This window comes from Microtus oregoni, unplaced genomic scaffold (genome assembly GCF_018167655.1).
Source record: "Microtus oregoni isolate MIOR12 unplaced genomic scaffold, Mior012 000007F_ref0000211, whole genome shotgun sequence".
In the NCBI taxonomy this organism is placed as follows: domain Eukaryota; kingdom Metazoa; phylum Chordata; class Mammalia; order Rodentia; family Cricetidae; genus Microtus; species Microtus oregoni.
This window is the reverse complement of record NW_024543066.1, coordinates 4555129-4582685: the sequence shown is the minus strand read 5'-3', so window position 1 is coordinate 4582685 and position 27557 is coordinate 4555129. Positions and strand designations below refer to the sequence as shown.

The 27557-nt window shown below is 47.2% G+C and overlaps 1 protein-coding gene across 2 annotated transcripts in view; it reads left to right on the top strand.

Annotated features, from left to right (window-relative positions):
- Positions 1 to 17253, top strand: part of Rhobtb1 (Rho related BTB domain containing 1) — a 111053-nt gene extending 93800 nt beyond the window's left edge. For both annotated transcript variants that reach the window (XM_041656357.1, XM_041656358.1), the window contains 5 exons: positions 1712 to 1830; positions 7193 to 7343; positions 11629 to 11717; positions 14425 to 14530; positions 15041 to 17253. In XM_041656357.1, the coding sequence (XP_041512291.1) occupies positions 1712 to 1830; positions 7193 to 7343; positions 11629 to 11717; positions 14425 to 14530; positions 15041 to 15210 (635 nt within the window). In that variant the 3' untranslated portion in view covers positions 15211 to 17253. The remainder of the gene's footprint in view (positions 1 to 1711; positions 1831 to 7192; positions 7344 to 11628; positions 11718 to 14424; positions 14531 to 15040) is intronic.
- The last annotated feature ends 10304 nt before the right edge of the window (positions 17254 to 27557 follow it).

Sequence of the window (27557 nt, the reverse complement as noted above, 5' to 3'; positions counted from 1 at the left end):
CCAGGGGCTTGACACGTGAACTTCCAGGCTCTGGGATCTGTTCTCTGACCAGTGCCCATTGTTCCATTCTTCTCCATTGTCCCTGCAACATTGATCTCTGGTCATAAGGTCACTGAAGCCCCTGGGGAACGTTGTATTACCACTGCCATCACCACTGCCACCCCCACCCCTGCAACTCCCCCGGTCTGTGCCCCTGTACTCCTGAGTCCTGATCTTTCTTCTTTCATCTTGACAAACTAATGCCACGCACAGCCGTTGGTGTCCTTCCAAGAGCAAACTCCCTAGAGACTGCATCCGGTCTGTTTTACTGGCCTTCGCTTTGTTCTGTCTGTGGTACATGTATACTATTTTTATTCTAGAATCTTTGTCTCGGGACGTGGGTGTGGGGGGGAGTGGAAGCGGACTTCACTGCACAAGTTGACTTCCTGAGCTCTGTTTACCGGGCTACCTCTATTTTCGTCTCTGTCTCCCATAATCCCTGCCACGGCACTACGCATTCATATTCTGTGACCTGACACTGAGTCACTCTATTCATTTTAAAGCAAGGAGTGGGTAACATTTACTACAAACATTGGTTGCCATGGTGCAGAAGCAGCTCTGTGCGCGTTACTGAAAAGAATGTGTTGCAAATACGCGCTCCATTAACTGGTAGGCATGAAAGCTGACTAAATCCCTCTCTAACTGCCCAGGTGAGCCAAGCAAAAATGGGGGTCCGCGTGGGACTCCTTTACAAAAGAGAGGCCCCGGCAGGTCACTTCAGGGGTGACTGAGACATCTGAGGTACATAATGGATGGCATCGGAACATTGTTTCATTTTCTTAGCTGCAATCAATCATGGTACACTTCCTTAGGATGTGTTCTTAAGAATTTCATGATGAAGAAATTGGAAATGAAGAGTGTTAGTACCCACACACAGACACACACACACATATACACACAGAGAAACATACACACATATATGTGTGTCTGTGTATGTATATATATATATGTATATATATATATAGAGAGAGGGGGGGGATAGGTATGTAGGGCACTTGAGGTTAAACAGTAACAAGCAATAGATGAACCAGTCTTGTATGTGCTGAATATCCATCCCCACGGCCTGAAAAATCCAAGACCCAAAATGCTCCAAATTCCAACTCTAACTTTTTGAGTGTCAGCGTGTGAAAACTTCATGCCGGTCTTGACAGGACAGAATTAAAGTAACAACATTTATCCCAGTCACCGGTCACGGTGGTCCCGAAGCAACCGTGAATGTTAGTTCAATTGAAAGGTTATCTTACAAAGGTACAGTGACTTCAACAATGAACCATGTTGATTGAAATCACTTACAGGCTGTGTATACAAGGTATCTGAAACATCTGTGAATTTCATGTTTAAAATTCACCTTTCAGCACCAGGATCGTCATTATGTATGTGTAAATGTGTCAACCTCTGTGCAAACCCCAACTCTAAAACACAAAAAGATCATCCTCTCCTTTCTGCTACTTCCTGACCCTGAGAATTTGTGTTATGATCCTGTGGGCAATTTTTCAAGGTACCCTCCTTGATGTTGGAGCTGGATGTTTAGGAAGTACGGATTGGAGCAGGATCTGTAGACCTGGGAGTCGCGAGCAAGAGATACAGTTTGATGGATATATACGGAGCAGAAGACTGGGGTAAAACCCCTTGCAAAAGTGGTTCACGGTTTTGTTTCCTCGATCCTTGGCAGATGTGACGTTTACCTTGGATGATGGAGCCATCCGTGCCCACAAGCCACTATTGATCTGTAGCTGCGAGTGGATGGCCGCCATGTTCGGGGGATCCTTTGTGGAAAGCGCCAACAGTGAGGTACGTGCCTCGGAAGCCCAGAATGTGGAAGCAGCCAGATGCTTCCCTTCTAACAGCTCCGTGAAATAGTCCCTCAGGCTGGGCTTCAGGGTGAAGTCATACTTGCTGTGTGGGGAGCAGGAGGCTGTTGGTCAGTGTAGAGTGAGATCAGGAGGTGCTGAGGATGCAGGCTCACACGTGAGGAGTCATGACTGGCCATACTTCCTTTACAAACATCAACAAGGCAGCCAGGTACCATCAAAATCAAGGACAAGAGCCTGTCTTCTGTGGGGGAAGTAAAAAGATCCTCAGTCAATGGAGAGCCAGCACTGTCCTTAATCAGACAGGAGACCTTGCCCAACTCAGTCTCTAGGCTGGGGGAAATGCCACTGGAGGCTCAGCCCCAATTTTCCCACCTTGCTGGGGGGAGGGGGTAGCTAAGCGTGTTTGTTTGGGGTAAGGAAATGAGAGGTGGTTGAATGCTCGCTGCTCTGGCACGCTTTTCAAAGAGTGTGGGTCCAGCAGAAGCAGAAGGGTCCTACCCTACAGAAGAAAAGACTTAGAATGTCTTAGGCAGTGTCTCAAAGATACTGTCTTTATCTTCGTACAAAATCGCCGGGGAAAAAAAGAAAATCCATTCAAGTATTTCTAACTAAGTATAGGTGGAGGAAGCACTTCTGTTGAGTTTTGCAATATTTCCTTAACATCTCTTTTTTTTTTTCTTTTTTCTAAAAAATAACACGGGGACACCCCATCAAGTTTACTGTCCTTGGAGGCTAGCGTTGCTTAGCTCAGCATCTCTCCCAACTGTCAAAAGAAATACTGAAAACAAAGGGTAACTTTTCCAAAGGGGTGCTCCCAGGGTGCAGCGGAGCTCCCCCACGGTGCCCCGGGAGTCTGCATTGCATCTCCAAGTAGGGAAACAGAATCCTAGAATCACAAGCCCAGGAATGGCTGGGACTGAGAAGGTCACTGGGCCATCCCCCTGCTTCCAGAAAGAAACACAGCTGCTGCCTAATCAGACCCCAGAAACAAGCCCTGCCCTTTGGGGTGGGGGGAACACTTTAGAATTATCCCAGCGGTCTCTTCTGGCATCCTTAAGAAATCAGGAAGTTCTTTGATTTGCTAAGTCTCCCTCCAGTGTGCTCAAAGGGATTGAGAGTTTAAAGGGAGGCTTCTCCGTGCTAGGAAGCTACACAGAAAAGCCATCCCTCCTCGCCCCGCCCCCGCAATCCAAAAACGTAACTCTTCACCCCCAGGCTGGATGGCCTGGAACAAGTGACTTCTGCATTCCAAGTCTCCCTCAGTAAAGCAGTCAGTCATGACCCGGATGTAGTTGTGAGGTGTGAGCTGTCTGTATCTATGAAGTAATTCCTGAGCATTTAGTCCAGCCTAGCCAACACAGATTGGTTAACAGGGATGCGGAAGGGAGTCTTGCTTTCTGACAAGAACGATCAGGGTAGTTACCCCTCCATACGCCCTCCCAGGGTTGGCCTTTTCTGGTGTGTGTCCCTCTCTGTCCAGCCCCACCACACCCGCTGTTGGTGTCATTAAGTGAGTGGAGCCTATGATCAAGGTCAGGACCCCCGGCTTAGAGCAACAGTGTCAGCGCTGACCCAGGGGACACTAATCCCCTTTATCCCTTCACAGAAGGGACCTCTAATCTCTCCAGATTAACATGTGCAACAGAGGTAACCAAAAGAAGAGGACATTTCTATTTTGCTTTTTTTTTTTTCCTTCATTACTTTTTAAAGTACCAGTAGGTCTCGTTCCTTCCTACTGAGGTACTCAGTAAGCAGTTTACTTCAGATGCTTGCCGGGATATGGCCCGCAGTGGGCTAGCTCTCGAATACTCGCTCACCCTGTGTAAGACTGTCTCTAGCTACAAGCCTAATGGTCTGCGCTAATCTTCGCAATGACAATGTTAAACCAACTAAAGAGGAATGCAGGCACTGGTGGTGGTAGTGTTCTCCTCTTTGGGTCACTCCGAGTGTTTTCTGGGGTCGCTTTGAAGGAATAGGTTTGCGGACGTCATGCTCCGTCTCTTGTGGCTCTGCCCTTGGATTGCTATTCTCAAGGGCTGCAAGTAGATCTCCCCATTGTTACATGGTGAACTAAAAGCATGGAGATCACAGAAACAGGATTTGAATTTTGTTTTGCTTTATAAAAAGCCATCAGCACTGAGGGGGAAATGCATGTTATGAAAGTGTTTCGTGTTTCTTTTCATGTGTTGATTACCCCTAAAGGGTCCCTAAGATGATGTGCCAAAATGAGTCATCCCTTCAAAGGTGTTGACGTCATCTTAGCGAAAGGGAAGCAGCTGGCCTCTGGCGATTACACACAGCAGAGCCCTTTGAGGACCTCTGGGAGCCAGGGCCAGTGCTCACTGGACTCTCATCTCCTGTTCCCAGAAACAGCCCCTTGTCACATCTGTGTTTCTGATGCCCATTTACCTTTGCTGAGCAGCCTGGCAAGCGCTCTAAGCACACAGAGCCAAGGGAATCTGAGAGGTTTCAAAACCCAGCCTTTGTGAAGAAGTAACATTGGCAAGCATTCTGAATTCTTCCTGAGTCACAGATGGGGAATCTGAGGGTCAGAGAGAGTGGGTGACTTACTGAGGGCCACACAGGACTGATTGGTGTGCCCCTGGGCTGTGTTTTGACACACCTCTGGGCCAGCCCACACACTCTTTCCCTATCTCCTAAAGACACACTGCACACCTCCATTTCTGGAAGAGCAGATCCCCATAGCTGAGATAGCACACGCTCTCTGCCCTGATGTCTGAGATCATAGTTCTTAACGTTTTATAAAACACGGGTGCTTTTACTATAAAATAGGTCAAATATGAAAGTTTTGCACCTTAGCATTCAAGTATGCAAAAAAGGCCACCTACCTAAAAAAATTCCATGAGTCCAAACACCATTCTAGAGAAAAAATGTCACCATATGTTTACATACATAGAGGAGCCTATGGCTTCTGTCAGCTTGTTGTTAGTACTATATAAATGCGTATGCCTGTAAAGAAAGATGTGTGTGCAAGCAAACGCACAAGCATGCCCAAGGTCAGATGCACAGTGGACGAAATTATTCCTGCGTGGCACAGCTAGGGGAAGGGAACGCACAGCTCTGTGCCATCATGGGCACGTCACAGATGAGCCAGCGTGTGTTGTTACAGTCTGTCCTGGAAACCAAAGGGACAGGAGAGGTGGAAGCGCCAGCGGCGGCCAGCGACAGTCTTAGCTTGGGGCTATTTTAAGATCCTAATATCAGTTTTGACTCCTCGCATTCTGTCATCACAGAGGTTATACTGGGCACTGGAAATGATGAGCAGTACTAACAACCCAGGTGTTTATTTACCAAATCATCATTGGTTTTGATACCTGGGTCTGAGAGCAGGGGATAAGCCTGCTTAATATTTCTAGAAGTTTGTTCAGAGCCTCCCTCCATGACATGTGGGAGAATAACTCTGCCTGGAAGTAGATTCTGCCTCCGATGTGGCCAGTGACTACCCAGGAGGATAACATCAAAAATGGCAATAGTTTTACTCTGGGAAGGTCGTCCATGAGCCCACGTAGAATGTGAAGGGGATACATGTATGCGTGTTCAGGTGCATTTGCAACAGGCTCCCTTTATGTGTGTTTATATATGAAGTGACTAATCCTACAGCACAGATATAGTCATGTATCCAGAAAGACGGAACCATAAGTAATACATACATGCATACATAAAAATACACACACACACACACACACACACACACACACATATATATATATATATGGGGAAGTGTATTTTTATATGCTGTCTTCTGTTTTGTTAAAGCATCAGAGTAAGAAGTCTATAATGATTCATCCTTTCAAATTAGAACTGTAGTTCCCAGAACTACTTGTGAGAGCCAAGGCTTTATTGCTCTGCAACCCAAAGCACTGGCATAAGGAGACTCCGGGTTACGCAACTTCAGAATTGCGCTCCCTAGGTTTAAATCCCAGTCATGTCTGACTAACCCTACAACCCTGGGCATGAAACTTAGCTTCCTTGACTGCCTTGTCCTTGCCCATAAAACAGCAAAATTAATAGTCTTTTCTTCCGAGGACAGATGTAAGAATCATATTAGATGGTGTGTACAGAAAGCTGGGCATAGAATCTTCTATTAAATCTGCATTCCAGTCCAAAAAACAAAGGGCGTCATTCTGTACCCTGTCAGTCCCCACCCTGTAGAGTGTATGGATTTGGGTTTGATTGCTGTGCTGAGACACCATGACCACAGTGCTTGTTATGGAGGAAAACATTCAATTGGGGGTAGCTGACAGTTCAGAGGTTCAGTCCATTATTGTCATGGCGGGAAGTATATTGGCCCACAGGCAGAAATGGTGCTGGAGAGATGGTTGAGAGTTTTACATCCTGATCGGCAGGCAACAGGAAGAGCAGGTGAGCCACTAGGCCGACTTGAGCTTCTGAAGCCTGAGTGCCCACCGCCAGTGACACACTTCCTCCAACAAGGCCACACCTACAAGGCCACACCTACTCTAAGAAGGCCACACCTCCTACTAGTGCTACTCCTTATGAGCCTGTGGGAGCCCTTTCCATTCAAATCACCCCACGGAGTTAGTGAAGATCTGAAACACAATGTGTAACCCCACTGATTTGTGTCCCCCTCCTCCACATAGGACGGAGGCCTCAGGGCATTCCCTGGCCTCTTAGAAAGTACAACGTGTTATAAACAAAAGCTCCACACACGTGGGACAAGAGGTTGTGGGCATCCTGAAGGGGATCATGCCCCGCATCCAGCTCAAACCATGTCTCCAGGTGTACCAGGCAGGGGTTCTGTGGCTACTCCACTCGGCAGAGACCCAGTGATATATCTGTAGTTCTGGCCCGTGTGCTTGTGGGAGAGAATACTGAAGTATAGACACCATGCTGGCAGACACTGAAGGGTCATCAGAATGCAGTGTGTCCCTGTACCGCTAGTGTGGTCATGGCCACCTGAGAGAGGGGATCCGTTATGTCTGTAGCAGTCCAACTAACAGCTCCTCGTACATGTCACATGCCGGAAGATTTCTCGCTCCACAACCGAGTATCTTCAGGTTCTTGGCAGGAAGGGCCCACAATGTCATAACACATTTACGACCCATTTGTCTGATTTATAGGCCCAAATAGCCATTTAAAACATGCCACACCAGGCTCTGTCAGGTAGCAATGCTCTCTCTTGCACCTACAAATCAAACCGGTAGGTTTACAGCCATAAATACCGAAAGGCCCTCTCAGCACAGCCTCAGAGCCAATCAGGTCACGTGGTCGGGATGCTTATCAGCCCCCTAGCGTGCAGCAGGTGAGGAGTCCCCCAGTTTCTGCAGCAGCACTGAGTCTTCTGTACACTGTTGCAGGTGCATCTCCCCAGTATAAACAAGACATCAATGCAGGCGGTGTTGGAATACCTCTACACCAAGCAGTTGTCGCCCAACTTGGACCTGGACCCCCTGGAGTTAATTGCCTTGGCAAACAGATTTTGCCTGCCACACTTGGTTGCACTCGTAGGTAAGGCTGGTGGCTTGGTGTCTGGTAGCCACGTTGATCAAAAAACAAAACAAAACAAAAAATGGCGCTTAAACAAATACAAGATTGCCAAGGTTCAGACTCTAATTTCTATCTTTCCAAACCGGACAGTCCTGGGTAGGGGTGGGATGGGGGTGGGGATCAGTCCAGTCTATCAGTCAGCCTAATTTGATGCAAGGAGTATCTCCGAAACCATTCTCTGATAGGCCCCGTTAGTTTGTTTGGTTTTGTAAATGTACGATGCTGGATACCTGGCTTTGGAGGCACACGCTGAATTTTATGTGGACCACAAAATTTGAAATCAAGCTAGCGGGTCAGTGTTATTCCACGGCACAGTGCTGCGCACAGGCGTAGCCTTTGAGGAAGGAACATTTAACGGAGAGGTAGAGAACAGAGGATCCGAAGTCATCTCCCCCAGGCTCCCCACCCTGGTCCCTTTGCTTCCCGGCTAAGTGACTTGTCCTTTGTGAGACTTGAGCTCTGTGTCTCAGTCTTCTCTCGCTTTAAAATGGGTCCGTGAGCTGCCGCCAAGCTGTGAGGATCGGGTGTGGCGAATACATGAAGTCCTTAGAACATGGGTTGGAACATGGGAAGCATGTATTTGGTTTTAAGCAGTATTTCTTTTTTCTATTATTATTATTATTATTTTCTAAGACAGGTTTCTCTGTGTATAGCCCTGGCAATCCTAGAACTCACTCTGTAGACCAAGCTGGCCTTGAACTCACAGAGCTCTGCCAGCCTCTGCCCCACCAAGTGCTGGGATTAAAGGCGTGTGCTACCACCACCTAGTTGTTTTTTTTTTTTTCTTTTTCTTAAAGCTATTTTTGAAAATGCTCTGACACTGTCAAGTTCATTTCGGGAGGGGGAGAAAAAGATTTGGCTAAACTTCGGAAGTCTTTTCTGTAACTTCTACATTTGTTCAGTGGGTAAGCTGAAGCAAGTCTGGGTGGAATATATGCATTTAAATCCCTTATTTTAAAAATGTTAAGCCTTGTGCGCCCTTCCCTAGAGGTGGGAGTTAGCAGTCAGGGTGCTTAGCCTGATACTTGCCCGAGAACTAATTCCAATGAAAGTAGAGACACACTGTCGTTTACTGGCCTTCCTCGAGCCCTGGGAGAACTGTCTCTGCCCATGAGGCTTTTCACCAAAACTTTCCGAATAACTGAGTCACAAAATGAGCGGAGAACAAGCCAAACTGTGCAATATGTACTACACCCTCTAGCAATGACTTTCGCGATTTCTCTGCCCTCCGATACACAAATTACTTGGAAATAGAGTTCTCTTTTCTTCTTGCTTCTTCCCCAATTTAAAAGGAAGAATTTGCGCCCAGGCATGATGGAGCACACCTTTCTTTAGTCCCAGCGCTCAGGAGGCAGGGGCAGGTGAATCTACTTGAGTTCAAGGCCAGAGTGGCCTACCAAGCAAGCTCCAGGACAGCCTGGGCTACCAAGAGAAAGCCTGTCTCAGAAAAAACAAAAAACAAAAAAACAAACAAAAAAAAAAAGAAAAAGAAAAAAAAGAGAATAAGGAAAAAAAAAAGTCATTTCCCCAATCTGCTAAAGCCGTAGATACAAATGAGTAAATGACTTTTCACCCATTAGCTTCCGGGAGCTGTAATGAGAATTCCCTTTTCAACAATGTGAGTTCCACCGGGCGGTGGTGGCGCACGCCTTTAATCCCAGCACTCGGGAGGCAGAGGCAGGCGGATCTCTGGGAGTTCGAGGCCAGCCTGGTCTACAAGAGCTAGTTCCGGGACGGGCACCAAAGCTACAGAGAAACCCTGTCTCGAAAAACAAAACAAAAAACAATCAAAAATGTGAGTTCCAAGCCCAGGTGACCATCCGCAGATTATACGCAAGTCCTTTGAAGAAAAACTTGATTTTGTTTTTCATAGACCAAAGTCACTTGGAACCAAATCTGCTGAATCTGCTCTGTGTTCTCTATCAGTATAGTTGTGTTTTTACTTAAAGATTAAATCTGACACCGAGAACATGGGGCTGATTTCTACATGAAAGATTTTTTTTTTTAAGTGACCCTCAGAAAGCTTGTGTGGGAACTCACTCCAGTCCTCTTGCATGACGTTATAAAATCCTGCTGGTACTGATCCGCACACCTTCCCTGCATGGCCCTTGGGTTGCCTACGGCATTCGGTGGACACAGTCCTAGCAAAGTGTGGGTTAAGACCCCCTTGGCAAACCTCCACCTCCAAATTTATTTCCTTTACAATTCATAAGAGCAGCAGAATTACAGTCATGGGGAAACAACGAAAACAAGTTCAGGGCTGGGGGTCACCCCAACGCGGTGAGGAAATGTATCCAAGGGTCGCAGCTTCAGGAGGGTCGAGAACTGCTGGTTTAGACCATCTCTGCCTCGTGTTTCAGGCTCTGTTTCTGGGCTGGAAACACTTCACGGTCCAGTGTTAAACCAATTTCAGAAAGAAAAAAAAAGGTGCTGCTGGTTTAGTTATCTCTTATCACTGTGCCAAATACCGGGCACAACCTAACGAACGAAGGGTCTATTGCAATTCAACATGGCAGGGCAGGCAGGACAGCAGGGGTAGCCAGCCAGCTGGGCACGCTGCACCAGCAGCCCAGATACAGGGAGGGATGGTAGGGAATCTGTTTTTCTCATATTCATTCAGTCTGGGCACTCAGCCCATAGGATGGCACCACCACACTCAGGGCGGGTCCTCCTCCCCAGACCTTCCCAAACCCATCCTGAGAGACACACCCAGGGGAGCATTTCCATGGTGAGCCCAGATGCTGTAGAGGTGACAGTCACGATTAACCGTCACACTGTTACTTAGAGAGCCCAGACGACTTCTCGGGGAAATTTATCTCTAAATCGTTCTGCAAATCTGTCCAGCTGAGGACGGCTGGATCAAAGGGAGCACCAACTTGTGCAAACAAGTGTGTGGCTCAAGACCCCAGAGCCAGGTAGGAGGCGGGCATGCCTGGACAGGATAGACACACCTCAGACAGTGCGGGGTCAGTCCCAGGCTGCTGTAGCATGAAATTCCTGGTATCTCAGTGAATTATTAAAATTACATTAACATCAAGCTACAGTCTGTTAAGTACAAAACAGCATTACCGCTAAACAATGGAGAAACTTTAACCAAAATAAATAAAGATGGCTTTAAAAACAAAAAAAATAAAAATAAGCCAACCCACCCTCTCTCTTTGACTTTGCTGAAATATTGGAGTGTGATTCAGGATTGTAAGCCAAAAAAAAAAAAAAAAAAAAAAAAAAAACCACCCTATTCCCTCTTCCTTAAACTGAACAAAAACATCATACACCCATGTTAGCCTGGGGCTGGAAACTACCCAAACAGAGGTGAGAAACAGTCACCCAAGCCTCAGAGCCACAATGTATACTCTAACAGCAGGAGCTGGGCACAGGGCAACAGCAGACACAGCCCTCTCCAACTGGAGTCTTATTACTTAGGACCAATGTTCTTCCCCATCTTTATATTCCAAGAGATGGAACTTGGGGTGATCTGTTTGTAACTATTGAGGCCAACATATATGCCTTCACATTTATGTTTTTCAGTGATGTTTCATGTAGTAGCCCAGGCTGGCCTCAAACTGCCTGAGTAGTTGAGGAAAACCTTTACTTTCTGATTTTCCTGCATCTCACAAACGACGGGATTACAGGTGTGGGCCACCACAGCTGGTCTACACAGTGCTGGGGATCAAATGCGTTCTAGGCAAGCGCTCTACCAAATCACCTTCGTCATCAGTTTTTAATTCCCCAAGTAGACATGGTCCTCTATCATTCAGGCTTTGCTGTCAAAAGAGAGCGAGCCTTGAAGATATACTCAAAGAGGACTGTGTCTGGACTTAGAGGATCCCATGACCATGCTAGACTTGAACCACACTGTCTAGTGTGGCATCTGCCAGCAATGGATCTCTTCTGTGTCTGTACATTCCAAGGGGGTAGGCCTGTGTGACTATTGAGTATTTAACAGGGCTGGTGTGGCCAATGAGCTAAGTATTAATTATCCAAGTTGAAATAGTCGCATGTAGTCCATGGTTCTCATCCCAGGTGGGGTCATGGAGTTCTACAGAATTCTGACTATTCTAGAAGCGCAGAGGCCCTAGAGACATGGATGCCTGGGTTGGGTACTGATAAACCACCCGAGTCAGCCCGGGACTAATTTCTAGCATCTACCCAGAACTGTGTCCACCATCTCCTCTTTTCTCCAGTGGTCCTCGACCAGCCCCTCAAGGCCAAGCGGTTTAACCCTGTCCTGCTCTCTCTTTCCCAGAGCAGCACGCCGTCCAGGAGCTCACAAAGGCCGCCATGAGTGGAGTGGGCATCGATGGTGAAGTGCTCTCTTACTTGGAATTGGCGCAGGTAGGTTTGTGGGCCCTTATCTCCCATCCCTGGTGTGTGTCCCACGAGCCCACTTTAACACTGATAGAAACATCCCACTGTCCCATCCATCCAAATACAGATGTCACAGAGGTGTGCTTTTACACTGGAAAGATCAAAGAGTTTTAGAGTTTGATCAGCGTCCCGCCTGCCGGGCTGCCTTTGAAACAAGGACCCCAATGGCCCCTTCCTCTATACCGGTTTGCCCTCCTGAGGCAATGCTTTCATATGTGAGAGAATCACTGGCTTAGGGGGAAATGGTGCCTCTCTTCCTTCTTTGAGTTCTTGGAGAAGTATTTGGCCAAGACTGGTTTCTAGAACATTCCATAAAGCTCTGCAAGCCCCCCTGCCAATGAACGGTTCACTGAAGGTTCCCTAAGTTTTCTAAGATCAGTGTTGTTAGTATCGGTGTCCTTGAGCCCCACACAAACATCCATGCGTGCATGTAGTAGACACACACACCTCTTCCAGATCCAAGTAAAGATTGGGTGAGATCTGACTAAAGGTTTAGGCACAAAGATAAACTCTACCTCAGTTTCCTCATCCATAAGACAGGAGGATGGCAACCCTTGACCTCCCAACCTTACAGGGGAAAAGGATGTTCAAGAAGAAGCCCTGAAGATGGAAGTTCTCTTCCACTGCAGAATATGCAGGCAGAATGATTTGGGCCCAGCATAAACTTAGCAACAGTAGTTTACACTCCAGAGGCAGGGCATGAAGACTCAGTTCTAAACTTGTTTGTTTTTTTTTTTCTTTTTTCCTTCTGCCTGTGGAGTTTGGCTTCCTTTGTTCTCTCTCAGTAAGGACAGTGCTAATCAAGCCTTAGGTCAGGCAGTTTAAGTGGTTGTTGCCCAATCAGAGGAGAGGAGGTGACCTCAGGAAGAGGACAGTGGAACTATGGCAGGTGTTGCTCAGCCCGGCCAAGTGTGGCCACAGGCGATGGCTCAGTTCACAGGGAGAAGGTACACTGGGACTGAGAACCGCCAGTTGCCTCGGACTTGAGTCCAGTTGCCTCAGAATTTCTGGCTATGTGGTCCCCAAGACCCGGGAACCACCTCCAGTATACCCGAGCAGCAGATCCCCTACGGTCACAGACTCCTAAAACCCAGCTTGAAAATCCATCCAGTGAAGACCAGAAGCTGAGGGCGGGTGTGCACTGCAGTAGAAGCTCCATGCCTCATCAGAACCAGTTGTCCAAAATTTGAGGTGTTTGGAAATATCCCCTCCCCTAATGTGAGGGATAATTTATGACTGGGCTCTATCCATAAGTATCCTGCATAGAAGAAATTGTAATGGCCCAGAATGTTCTACTGGGCAATTCACTGGAAGTAAAAATGCGACCTTTTCCTGTCTTCCCATACACCCATGACAGGCTGTGGTGTGATCGCTCCTAAGCCTTGGCAGACCCTGGCAGGAAGTTAGCATGACGTCTGTGTCTTAGCCTACCTGTTAACTTTCAAGCCAAAGAGGGTTTCACATACAGTGGAACCCTGATCTTTTGCCCTTGCAATTTCTGTGGTTTAAATTCTCCCACTGTGACCAGTCTGAACACCAAGACTCATTGATCTCAAATTGGGGGGAGCAAGTCATGCAACCAGTTCTCTGAGTTGTTGAAAGCCCCGCCCCTTTATGTTCAGAGATAAACTGAACATGAAGAAGAAGCTGGAAGGACCAGCCTCCAACCACCTCCATGATTGGGGTTGTGGGTTCGCGTCTCCCCAGAGTGGCTTTGAAAAGATGAAGAGCCAAGTCTCAGAAGAACCATGTTCTCGTTCCCAGGTTCCCCATTAGCCAGAGAGATGCATAGGATGAGTGCAGAAGGGCAAGGGGGTCCTGACGGGTCAGAGGAGACACAGGGAGTGGACCATCTGGTTTGGGGGCCTCGGGCAGCCACCTTGACCTCAGCTGCCATTTCTCCAGGCACCTACCCAGAAAAGCTTCAGATCCTCCCACCTCACCCCCATGCCTGCTGTTACGTAACCAGAGGACAGGTACAGGACAGCTGTGGCATGCTGCCTTCTTGCCTTTCGATCCTTGGCCCCAGCGAGCCGAGCTCTGACATGTGACACGGAGTATTCCATTGCCGAGTCTCCTTAAACAGAGATGGCATCGTTCTATCTGCCGCTGACTGGTACCTTCCAGAGGGCATGCATGGCCACCTATCACCACAGGGCCAAGGGGGCAGGCAGGACAGGACAGCCAGGCATACTTGAAACTCTCAGTGTGATACGGCGTTTATTTTGGGGACCGTCTATCTCAGTAGGCAGTGAGGGAAGGAACATGAACACTATACTTGGCTGACATCAGAGCCATGGTCAAAGTCAGAACCCTGAGGGCAAAGCAAGAACTTATATTAGTTCTACAGGCTTTTTATATCTCTTCATTCCCTCCCCCGCCCTTACAATGGTTCGCATTTCTTTGTAGACTTGTTTTAAACTTTTGTATCGTTTTAGTGTGTGTGTGTGTGTGTGTGTGTGTGTGTGTGTGTGCGTGTGTGTGTGTGTGCGTGCCTGTGGAGGTCAGAAGAATTGCCCGGGTCAGGCCTCTCCTTCCTCCACGGAGTCCCAGAGATGAAATTCTGTCATCCAGCTTTGGTAACGCGTACCTTTACCTACTGAGCCATGCCACGCGCCCATTGCCTGTCTTCAGCAAACAGAGCCTGACCCCACTTCTGGTTCCCTTCCTGCAGTTTCACAATGCCAACCAGCTAGCCGCCTGGTGTTTACACCACATCTGCACCAACTACAACAGTGTCTGCTCCAAGTTCCGCAAGGAAATCAAATCTAAGTCAGCAGGTAAGGGTCAAGGATATGCGTACGAGTTCCCTACCATCTCTCCTTTACCCTTTCCAAGCTCTCGGGAGGGGCCACACTCAGCGGGCATTATGTGGTCGGTCCCCCTTGAGTGTGGGGTAGGTCACATATTCAAGTGGCAGGACCCGAAGAATTTTAGTTGTAAGGGAGGTGGTTCTCTTTGCCGATTGTCTTTCTTGGAGAATAGGGGAGAGGCTGGAATTAGGGGTGCCCTGTTACAGAGTATTGCTGAGGCAATTGGCCTCCCTTTGTTTATGGATGGACAACCAACTCTGAAGAAAATCCAGTGGCTTGTGGTCTCTATGCCTAGCACAGATTCTGTATCTCAGACCTTAATGTTGCCTTCTGCAGACAGCCCTGCTCATAGCTCCTGCCACCTCAGGGTGTCTGTTGGGAGGTTTATGAGGGACATGTGACTGGACTGAGCGTCCAAGACAGTCAGTGGGCAGCAGGAATCACCAACAGTATCTCTCCTCCCCTCCTTGCCCCCAGACAACCAGGCGTACTTTGAGAGGCACCGTTGGCCCCCCGTGTGGTACCTGAAGGAGGAAGACCACTACCAGCGTGTGAAGAGGGAGCGGGAGAAAGAGGACCTGGCGCTGAAGAAGCACTATTCGAGGAGAAAGTGGTTTTTCTGGCACTCGTCCCCAGCTGTGGCCTGAAGGGGACCAAGGGGATCGCCATCCACTCTGACCACCCCTACCATTGACAGCTCTACTGTAAAAACCAGTCTCAGCCGTTTGCGCAGTTAGGGTTTCGGGCACTGGCTTTTCCACTTGCGTGCGTTTCTCTCCATCAGGATCAAAGCACAAGCTCGCCATCCACGAGCCTGGACATAAAAGGAAGTTGACTAACTCACCGCATTCCTTCAGCCCATACCTGTCTTTTTATATTTTGGGTTTTGTTTTTGTTTTTGTTTTGTTTTGTTTTTTGGTTAGGAAGCTCAATACTCTTTAGTCCGTTCATTATTTGTTCCTTTTTATACATACAAAGACAAGCAAATCCAGCTTTCATGCTTCAGATTCCAATTGGAAAGTATTTTTATATGGTCTCTTGTATTTAGTTAAAATGACAATACTGTGTATTACTTCACTTCAGAGGCCACACGTTGACCACGAAGTTGCCCCGTGATTCTCTCGGCCCCGCATGACCACAGTCAAGCGTTGCTCATAATTACAGACTTATCCTTTTGTTGTGAGGTAAAGGGTTGGGCTGAGATCATCCCCCCAACACCGAAGTACAAGCTGGAAGTGCTTAATCTTTGTGCTGATGAACAACACTGGTATAATTACCTACTTACAAGATTTTTTCTATTTAAGTGCTAGTAATTACATGGTTATCTGTGCCATATAAACGACGGTGAGGGCAAATATCTTATTGTTTAAATTGTCTAGATTCAAGAGGATAATCCTCATAATCACCAGAAGGGCTTATTAACTCCCAGTACTATCAGGGGTAAGACCAGCTGGCGGACCTGGGTACCTAAGACAGAGTTCAAGTGCCACTACCGTTGGATGCCTGTGTCAGAGTCAGTGGCTTTCGGTGTTCTGGTATCTTAATGCGCTTCTCCTGGCACACTAAGTTCCGTAACCTGAACAGAGACGAGCGAAGGGGGAAAAGCTCGCCCCACTGTCTACAGGTCTGTCACCTTGGCCTCGCACCCGCAGCCAACTTCACTTTGTAAGACGTATTTTTTTTTTTAACTCTTCCCAGGGAAAATTCAGGTTACCACTAAAGTAGGCCAAGGCAGACCACCTGCTTCTACGGCAGTACCACGGAGCCTGTGAAAGCCAAGCGCTGGAGGCCGGGTCTTGCTTTCTCCAGCAGAGAAAGGAGCCAAATCCCAAGAGCCTAGGAAATGGTGCTATCGTGTGGTAGTTCTGACCCCGTGTCCTTTGGGGAAGTTCAGTGTTAGAACCGAACGTGGAGAGCAGGGGAGCTCTCAAGAGGCATCAATATCATTGCCCCTTGGCAGATTAAAATGTTACAGTACACACACACACACACATACACCATTAGAGAGTCATAGCACCTCACCTACCACGGGATGTTGTGTGCTGGACACTGGGGCTCATCCTGTTGGGAGGTCACCTTACTGACGCTAAGGGCTATTGATTTTTTTTGTTTGTTTTTGTTTTCTAGGTTTTTTTTTCTAAAGATGGAAAGGAGACAGTTGAGTACAAACTCCAAATGCCATATGCATTTGAAAAATCTGTGTAGACCACAGGCAGATGATTGTTTCTGGCACGGCCATGTACCAGATTCAAGAGCTTAGAAAGGCCTGGGAATGCACCACCCTCTCGTGGCAGAGAGGGAGCAGTGGAAGAGGGAGGCTGATCAAGCCTTCCCCCTTAACTTTGTTAATAGGGCACATAGCTAATGGAAGGAAAGGGTGTATAGAAAGAGAGGCTGTATGTCAAGACTTGGGGAGAAATGGCATATGGCCACCTTAAAAATCCCAGAGGTTGTGTTTTCAGTGGGTAGTCCTAGTCAGATTTAACAACCAAAGCTCCATCTGATTGTACTCTTGCCAAAACCTAACAGACACATCCATGAACATGGGGCGTAAGCAATAATATCCACTCGTGTTCTTCACAGCTGCTGGAACCAAGTGGCTGGTTCATTTGGTTGGCACTGATTAGCCTTTAACCATGGTGGTTTGTTTCATGTTTTTTATTTCACAAAAAAAAAAGCCAATAAAATTGTTTAGCTATAAAAAAAAGTCTCTGGTTCTGTATATTTTTTGTGTATTGTGTAAAATCCACATGTGTCTTTGAATAGCTTTTTAAAAGGTATCAATGTGCTTCATCACCAGAGCTTGGATTGAACTAATGAAGCTTGCATGGCTGTAATTTTTGTTTAGTTATTTTCAGGGAAGAGCCCATTGCCAACGTATAGATGAGGTATGTGCCACTTTGCTCTTTCTTGGACAATGCCATGTGTCACTTGGCATTGTGTGGCCTTGGGGGATGAAGATAATAACAATTTCGTTCTATTGGAATGGTTGAAATCAGAATTCGGAAAATGCTGGTAGCAATTAAATAAAAGGTTTGGATTGGTAGGCCCTTGAGGAAGTCCTTCAGAAGCAAGTCTGCTGAAGCCTCTGGAAGTATCTATGACATCTAGATAAAAGGTTACCAAAGCTTCAAGGGAAGTAAGGTCTTTAAGGAAATCTCACAAAGTGGATGAGCTCTTTGAAACTCTAGGGGAAAGAGTCAAGCTTTATAAGAAATAGTCACAGGAGGCCAACAGTGAGGTGCGTCCACACCTTTCCTACCATTAAGAGGTCCCAATTGTGGCATGTTTCACATAGGCACACCAGGGCAGTCAAAACCTGCACGGAATCCTGCTGAAAACTGTGCAGGGGTTTACACACACTAGATCTCAACTGCCCCCCTCTCCCAGAGAAGCATCTTGGCGCTCACAGATTCTACTGGCCTAGAAGGAGCTTAAACATTCTGTGAATACTCAAACGCAAAAAGCTCAATGAACCTAAAATTTCAAGTTTTACAAACTCAGTTTTCTGTCTCTGACATGGGCTAAATAGAAGGAATTATACCAGAGGGAAAGCCAGACAAATCCCAAGCTTAAGAATTTTCCTGAGTGCTATGTCTCTGAAATAAATGCTTCTCGGTAGCTCAAGACTCATAAACCTTTCCTTTGAATTACTTCTAGACTAGATACATATACATACAGACAGACAGACAGACAGATTCTGGTAGGCAAAAAGCAACAATTTCTTCTTTCTAAAATAATTTAACTGCTGCCTAAAAGTTATTGTTGAGGTAAAGGTTGCCATGAAGAACATACATATATAGTGTGTGTCTTTGTTGCTTTCAGCAATCTATCACGAAGCAACACTACAAACCCAAAACAAAAATCTAAAGGGTCAGAAGCCATTGGCAAAAAGCATAGAAGCTGAGTTAAGCACCATAGACCATGGATGTATTCTCTTCCAAAGTGCTAATTTATAAAGTGACCACATATCTCCAAACTTCACTGATTTCTTTTTAATGAAGACTTCAGTGTTTGTTGCTATAATCGGCTATGGATGACAGAGTGGGCAACTTACAAAGAATGTGAGTTTATCTGACTCAGGGCTCTGGAGTCTGAGAAGTCCAGAAGAATCTGCCAGCACCTGCCAGCATGGAGGGAGAGTCATCCGGCTGTGTCACAACACAGTAGAGAACACTGTGAGGCCAGACAGAGCCAACACACGTCAGTTCAGGACACTCTTCTTGCAAAGCCTCCAGTCTCTTCAGGGGGATAACGCCACTTGCCGCAGCCATGTCCCTCCATGCTTAGTGCAGCTTCGGCCTTGATTGATGCAAGCTTTATCCTTCTCGCATAACTGAACGCTCAATCTCTGCCCTTCAAACATGCGGTGCCCTCCAATACCATAATGCCATAACCATCTTGCCAATGTGCTCCACCACAAACCCCATCTGTCATCTGTTTGGATGATCTGCTTTGGAAACCCAGACACATGGCAATACCTGCGGTCCACCTTTGCTTCCAGCTGCCCCCTAATACTCTAACCCTTCTATTCTGCTGGTTCCTGTTGGTCTCATTTCATGTACAAATTCACGCAAAACCAAGGTGTTAGATCTTGAGCATGATGGTAACAATTTGCTTTCCCAGGCTCTTTCAATTTCATTGATTTGTTTCTTTGCCATACCCAACTGGATGGACCAATGGCTGAACTCACCCCCATTCTCTTTCCTGTTCCATTGGTGATGGGAATACTGGTCAATTACACACACACACACACACACACACACACACACTTCCCCTACCCTGATCCGCTCCTACAGTGAACGTTTTCCCCCATTCCCCCCATGCCTTAGAATGAAAATCCAAGGCATAAGAATTCCAAGTCCCTCTCCAGACATAACTAATCACAGCCTGCAGAGCAGATGGACCTGCATGGAAATGCTGGAGTTGATGATGAAAGTCCTGGCCTCCCACTGCTCCAAGTCAACATGATTCAGCAGACGCTGACAGATTCTGACCCAGCCAGGCGACAGGCTGTCCTCTGGCCAGCAAGAGGAGAAACTAGGTTTAGCTTCCTGCTACCTGAGAAGCTTAAAAAGGTTTTCCTGACAGTGCATATTATGAATTATGAGGATGAGTTATTTGGTCTTGTCTGGCTTTTTTTTTTTTTTTGGTAATCTAACCCTCATGAAAGACAAGAAACCAAGAAGACTACTTTCCCATAATCCCTTGGATGCTGGTTTCCTGGCTTTGAAGGATTCCCCAGTTTTTAATCCATTCACAAGACACACATGTATCAAAACATTATCTTGCACACCATACATCTGTGCAATTGCAACTTTTTTTTTTCCAATTATACCACGGGGCTCAGGGGAAAATAAAAAACAATAAATAAATAAAACAAATAAACCTCTCAGGTCAATTTGAGGAACATCAAAATGTAAGTCCTCAAACAGTTATCCCCCAGGCCCAAACATACATAAGACATCTAAAAAGGCACCTTTAGCTTTGCTCTAACCCGTGTAAAAACTTACCATAATGAATCACATTAACCTAGGCAAATTTCTGCCACTCATTGTCTTGTAAGTCAATGACAGTTTCTGAAAATGTCCAGAGTAGTAATTTTAAGCCTCCCTTACCTTGTCACCCTCTCCCACACATAAACGGAACTAATCCAGAGGACCACAAGAAGCTAAAGCTTTGGGGTGAGCTTCAAAATTTGTGTTTTAGTGGGTCTGGGTGGCAACGCGCGCAGAGGACTGGGGCTGCAGGATTATCAAGAGTTTGAAGCCAACTAAAGCTATGTAGTGAGACCCCCATTTCAGCAAGGGAGGATAAAATTTAAATTGTACTTCTTTCTTCAGATAGTTCTATTAATTCTTTGGGAATCCCACACAGTGTGTCTTTATCATTATTCTCCACCTCCCACCCCTCCTGCTAACTCCTCCCAGATTTTTTTTAAAAAAGTTTCAATACCAATGGCCACTGTTCACTGTCTCGTTCTTATTTTAACTTGTTACCGCTAAAGAAATAAAGTAGCCATTGCTCAGAGCTTATGACTAGAATCTTTATTCAGCTCCAGGTTTTCATAAATAGTAGAGAATTCTTCCAGCTGCTCGAACCCTGAGCAGGTAGCGGTTTGCAGCATGAGGCATCTCTGCCGGGATGGGTTTTTCTGGTTTCCCTCAAATATTTTGATCAGGTTAGGATAGTTGTGTTGATGGGGGCTCTCTGCAATTGCCTGGTGGAGAGAGAAAAGGCAGCCGAGTGCCTTCCAGTGAAGAGTTATTTACTTTTTCTAAGTCTTAGTATTTCCTGAGTGACAGGTACAGTGATGCTCTCAGTGTGTCACGGTCACCCGTGGGAAGGCAGGCTTGGTCTAGAGATGGAACTCCCCTCTCGGTTCTCTGGGTATCATCCTTCAACTATATAGGTTCTTGATGCATGATTGCAATTAGTCTTAATAATAAAAACCCGAAGTCAGTTATCAGGGTAAAACCTGAAATACCAGAGAAGTAAAGGCCAGCCATAGTCACCTCTTACCTCTCTGACTCCTTGAACTGAAAGGGCCCAGCTTCTGTCTACACCCCGGCTTATCACTTCCTCTCTCTGCCCAGACACATCACTTGCTGTCTCTTGTCTGTCCAGACCTCCAGACCTCTATGGTTAACCAGTGGCTAGATTTTCAGACAAGCTTTATTTGTCAGAACACAAACAAAATATCACAACAGGTTCTTGGGCAGAAATGATTGAAAGAGAGAGATCCAGTCTTAGGAACATCAGAAAGGAGCAAGCCTCGGAGAAGACAAATAAGAGAACATGCTTTGGCTGGGACTATCATGACCAGAAATCCACACAGGAGATCGGGGTCTTCTCGATCTAAGGCAGCTCCAGATCTCTTTTCTTCTACGTTAGATTTCCTAGTTTTCTAGCCTGCTTTCTGCTGTTGTGATAAAACAGGCTGACCGGAAGCAACTTGACTCAAAGATTACAAGTCCACATTAGGAGAAACCAAGACCAGAACCTGAAACAGAAACCTGGAGGCATGAATTGAATTGGAGACCACAGAGTGTTGGGGAATGTTATTTTCAGGTGTGTGACTTTTGTCTACGCTGCATTTGATTAACCGTGAAGCTGTGATTCTTTGCCTGCCTGAAACGCCTGATGGTTTTAATAAAGAGCTGAGTGCCCAATAGTGAGGCAGGAGCAAGGATAGGTGGGGCTAGCAGCCAGAGAGGATAAATACAAGGGGAAATCTGGGAGAAGAGAGAAAAAGGGGCCAAAGAACAAGGAGAGGAGGACTGGGGGCCAGCCACCCAGGTACCCAACAGTCACGGAGTAAGCGTGAAAGTTAGATTTACAGAAGGGAAAGATAAAAGCCCAGAGGCAAAAGGAAGACTGGATAATATAAGAAAAACTGGCAAGAACAAGCTAAACTAAGGCCAGGCATTCATAACTAAGAATAAACCTTCGTGTGTGATTTATTTGGGAGCTGGGTGGTGGGCTCCTCAGAGAGAGAGAGAGAGAGAGAGAGAGAGAGAGAGAGAGAGAGAGAGAGGTGTCACACAGCAATGGAAGAATGCTGCTTTCCTGCTCGCTCAGCCTGCTTTCTTATCCAGATCAGGACCATCGGCCTAGGGACAACACCACCCACAATGGGCTGGGCTCTCACTTCAGTCATCAATCAAGGCAAATTCCCCCACAGACATGCCCACACATCAATAGGATGGAGGCAATTTCTCCGTTGAGGGTCCCTCTTCCCAAGTGACTCTGATTTGTGTCAGGTCAACGATACAATCTCACCGGTACACCTGGTAACAAAGCCTTTCTTCACCTAAGCCTGGACAAAATGCCTGCCCCGGAGTAAACCCACTGGCTCTGCCTGCAGTGTGTACACATTGCGGGTCTAGGTGCTAGGGTTGAGAGAAACAGAACACAGCTGGTGTTTGAACGCTACAGCTGCTCAGCCTGAATGCCCATACTCTCAGAGCTCTGGGACTAGAGCTGACTTCCCCAGCCACTCTATTTTTCCAGGAGGTAACTTCTAGAAACCCCTTCTGCCAGCATGGTGTTGATTGTACGCTTCTCATCTCCCGCTGTTGAAGGCTTGGTTGATCAGCTTTCTTTGAGAAACTTCTGATACAAATATCATTATAAATCACTTCAATTCCTCCAGGACTTTTTGAACTTCTACATGTCCAAGACAGAAACAGACTCGGTCTCTGGCATCAGAGATCTGCAGACAGATCTGGTGGCAACAATAAGAACACAGCATATTCACGGTATAGGTCAGATGTGGTAAACAGGTCCTGTTTCACCTGCTAATTCCAGCCAGTAATGAATGGTTGTCTTGTGCAATTCTGAGGTCAAGGGCAGAGAGGCTGAGATTGCTTCACAGTGTGTGTGACAGGGCTCTGAGAATAGGACTAATATCATGATTGGCAAATGTTTATTATCCGCACTGGTGCCGACCTAATGCATGCCAGGTACTCCTCTGGGCACCAGATCACAGAATTTGCAACCCTTGGTGGGAGACACACAATGAAAACAACACATATGCATCTTTACTGTACTACAACTATAAAGAAATAAAACATAAGAGATAACAGGAAAAAGGGGCTTGAGTAGAGATCTGAACTGTGTGGATTGGAATTGGGGAGGGATACATAAGATACAGTTTATCTCAGCTAAGATCTGAAGAGTGGACACGACTCAACACAAGAGCTGGAATCATGTGGACGTGACCACATGCATGTATTTTGAAGTAACACTTCAACAGACCTGTCAAGCTACACAGGACTCTCCAAACAAGCAAAGTAAGCCAAGTCAAGTACATATATGGAGAGAGAACTTCCAAAGGCCGAGGGAAAGACCTGCACAAAAGCCACAGGCAAGAATAGCCTTGAGAGAGCAGAAGTTTGTCGAGAGGATCTGAGGCATTGACGGGAAGCGAGGAAAGGGAAGTGGTATAGAGAATCTCAGTAGCCGACAAGCCACCCAGAGCAGCAGTTACCTTAGACGATTCTGCAGACTCTCGTCTCAGACCTGGTGACAAGCGCCTTTAGTTCCAGCACTTGGAAGGCAGAGGCAAGAAAATCTCTGGGAGTTTGAAGCCAGCCTGGTCTACATAGGGAGCTTCAAGTTGACCAGGGCTACACAGGGAGATAGATACTGTCTCAAAACAAACAAATCCAGACTTCCGGGTACCACATCAATAGAAGGAATATCAAATGAACACATGGAATAGGGGACAGTGTGGCCATCGTCTGCCATGTTTCCTTGAAGGGGAAGAGTCTAGTTTCCCAGAGCTGTGTCAGAATCACAGTTTAGGTACTTCCTAAGGCAGATGATAATCTCTTGAACTTCAGGTTTGTCATCTGTGAAGTGACACTGGAATCCAAAGCCGGCCACAAACATGGAAATGACTTGCTTAAATAAACCCCAGCCTCCCCTCCTCATCCAACACCTCCCCCTTTGCATCAACAATAGGAAGGGATTCATGGTCCAAGCCAAGGTCTTGTGCCAACGATCCCCACACAGGCCTGTGGGTGTCTTCCTGCTTTTCCTTTTCTCCATGGGGTCCAAAGCACTCATGCGGTGGCTAGAAGCAGCGGTCTCCTGTTACAAGGAGAGGCGGCCTTGAAGATCTCTAATTACCTGCTCTTCCGCTGGCTTGTCTATTTTATCGTCAGAACAGAAAGCCGCTCCCCGTGCCTCATTCTCAGAAATCATCTCTTCCCCGGAGACTCGGTGTTCCACCTTCACCCAGCCCTCAGGCCTGCCTGGCTGAGACCCCAGCCACAGGCTCGGCTCTTCCTCCCTGCCCCCACAAAGGCCTACTCAGAAATGTTGAGTGTGTTGGTAAAGAACAGGGAAGAGTTTGACCAGAAAGTCCCAAAGTCCTGATGGGGGCCAATAAAAAAGACCTTGAAGGAGAGAGGTCTTTGCCCTGGGTGACCTTTTGGGGTCATAGACCTCCTGTTTCATTTTACTGAGATCATTAACTCGTATGGATTACTAGACATCTTGACACTCAAAGTTTCAGGTGTTCCGCCACTGGCGTCCAAGAAAAAGGAGATAAACCTGCCTACCTACCTCTCCTTAAAACAGCATCCTCCCTCCTAAGGACTCCACTCCCCCTGACCTGCCAGCTTCCCAAAGGCTCCAACACCAAACAGCAATCACAGAGGAGGTAAATCTGAAGGTAGCAGAGCTCCGGTTCAGGCCACACCTCTGTGCTGTGCTCTGTGCTCTCTCCTGGAATAGACCATTGCAGAGCCCTCTCTTACCCTGCTCTTCCCTTGTCCTAGAGCGTCAGCTGACCTCCGGGTTCTCAGTTCCTCCCCAGCCTAGAGGAAGTATAGGAAGAGGCAGATGCACTGGCTAGGTCAGAACTATACAAGCTTTTGAGCCGCTAGCAAGGTATGAACCATCATCCCTTGCTCTCCCTCATGCTGGGTGTATCTATCTGCTCTACTGTGATATCCGGGATTCCTGCAATGAACATTTGGACCCAGGTCTGGGAGCAACAGGACAATGACACTTGGCCCACTGCTCTAACTCAGGTCTCCCATCCACCTTTACCAGCAAACCCTGAGACTCTTGAATGTCTGAAATCACACAAAATCAAAACCCTAATTAAATTTCGTCACTTGGTTCTTTTTCTCTACCAGTTGGTCCTGGATGCTAAGGTGGTGGGTGGGGGATGGAGGGTGGGGGTGGGAGGGGGTTGGCTTGCTGACCTCAGTCATCCTCAAACACAAAGCATCTTTTGTTTCTCACTTACTAGGAGCCCAGTTCTGTCTTTACAGCCCTCCTACCTGCAATGCCTTCAATCTAGCGCTATGAGGATTTACCCAAGAATAATGGGTAATTTTGATTGTCAGTTTTATTGGTTCAAGCAACAGACCCACCTAGCGGGTTAGTCAAGCACACTTATGGGTATGTCCAAGAGGCCCTCTCCAGAGGCCAGCTGGTCCTGAGGGCTCTGATCTAAAGATGGATTCATTCCTGAATTGATACACGATTGATGACCATATCAGGGTGTGTGAAAGGTAGTTAAGGCGTAGTTAGAGGAAGTGAGTCACTGGAAACTTGTCCTTGGTGGGTCACCCTGGCCTGCCCCTCTACACATTTTCTCTTCTTGCTGTCCCCCACGTGAAGAAGAGCCACCACCACAGGCTCCTACCCACACAAGATGCTCTACACAAACGCATGAAGCCAAGCTGCCATGGGCGGAGAGCCCTGAAACCGTGAACAAAGCAAACCCTTTGTCCCTTCACTGGGGTCATGCACTGGGTCACAATGAGAAAAATAACACGCAGGATCAAAGCGTTAGCAAGTGGCTAAGACTGGAGATCCAGTCTATCTGAGATCTAAAACCCACTCTCAAGCACTCTACTGCACGGCTTTCTGTTTCACAGAAGCAGACCCAGAGAGGCCAACTAACCCACGTGATTAGTATCAAAGTGGGGGCTGAACTCACTTAGGGACTCATTCACACCATGTCCCTTCTGCATGGACTTGCCAGGATTCCCAAGGTCCATATAAAATGGAGACCTCCTCCAGACCACACAGAGCTCATTCGGGGCTTCTGAGTTCAAGGTGGGTTTCTTCCGTGTGTGCCACTTAATTTCAGGCATTTCTGGGTGCAATCTACCCTGCTCCCCGTCCGCCTACTATTGAGTGCTCCTGATGTCAACCCGAGTCTGCGCCTGCACACCATCCCTCTCCCGCCCCAAGCCTCTTATCGCTGTCTGCAGAGACTCTGTGTTAGGTTTCAGGATCCTTTTAACAAAGTGTGTATCGAGTTGCTACCTGGACGGCTGGCTAAAGTTTAACCTAGGATGGGATTCTGAAGTCATCCAAAGTTCACCGGTGTTGGTGTCTGCTGCAGTCGCCAGCAGATGAGCCTGAAGTCAGGCCCACGTGGGCTTGGTGGGTGCATGTTTGCTCCCTGGAGAGGCCCAGGCGGCTGGGTGCAGGCGTTTCTTTCACTAACCCCCGCTTTAAGGGCTGATTGAAAGAAGTTAACAACTTCTTTCTTTTGTGTCTGGGCTATACATGCTAAAATCAGAACTATGGAAGGGACCTTCATCCTGAAACCCACCACTCAAGTAGGTTATCAAGTTGAGCACATGGGGCACAGAACAGCCCCATGGAGGTTCAGTGATCAGGATCCCAGGCAGAGAGACCAAGGCTGCGAAGGAGGATGGGAGAATGTCATTTAGACTCCGCCCCCTAACACTGCCCCTTCCTCCCAGGTGCAGTATTCATCCTGTAAACCTGAATGCTCACCTCAGGGCACCAAGACATGGGAGTGGGGTGGGGAACGACCAGAACTGTGCTCATGATATCTAGATGAGCAGGTCAAGATGAAGATCCGGTCATTTCTGTTAAATCCTTCAGCTGTGAGGCAGAAACAAAAGAGCCCACAGGCACCGGTATTATGGAAACCAATGAGATGCATGGGGTCTGACTTCTGTGTTCTAGATGCAGTGTGGTACAGCGCGCTCAGAAAGGGGCTTCGCCACGTTCGTTTAGCGTGGAGTCCAGCTCAGAGACCAGCCCTCTGGTACCACTCCATCGGCATCTTTCCCAGATAAAATGGAATGCAGTCAGTTTGATGCCACCTCATATAGAGCACCTGTCCTGGGCCAAGTCAGTCCCCTTCACCCAAGAGCATTTGGGGTTTGTTTGGTATAATGACTGGTACCAGGCTCCGGCCACAGTCGCCAAGAGAACAGCTGGTTTTATTTCCACGCAAAAGGATCCTACATGACTTATGAGTAGAAGCTGGCCAACAAGACGAAACAAAACAGGTGTGTCCATTTTAATTACAAGTTGACTGCCCCGTCCACAAAGCTTCACAACTCCTCCTACTATAGGCAGAAGGACAGTCCAGTCACAGACCCAGAAGTCACTACTCCTGTTCCTGAGGACCACTAGGAAAGAGGTTGTGAATGCCAGGATGTGATGACTTAGATGCTTCTGGAAAGTTCACTAAAGGTCATGC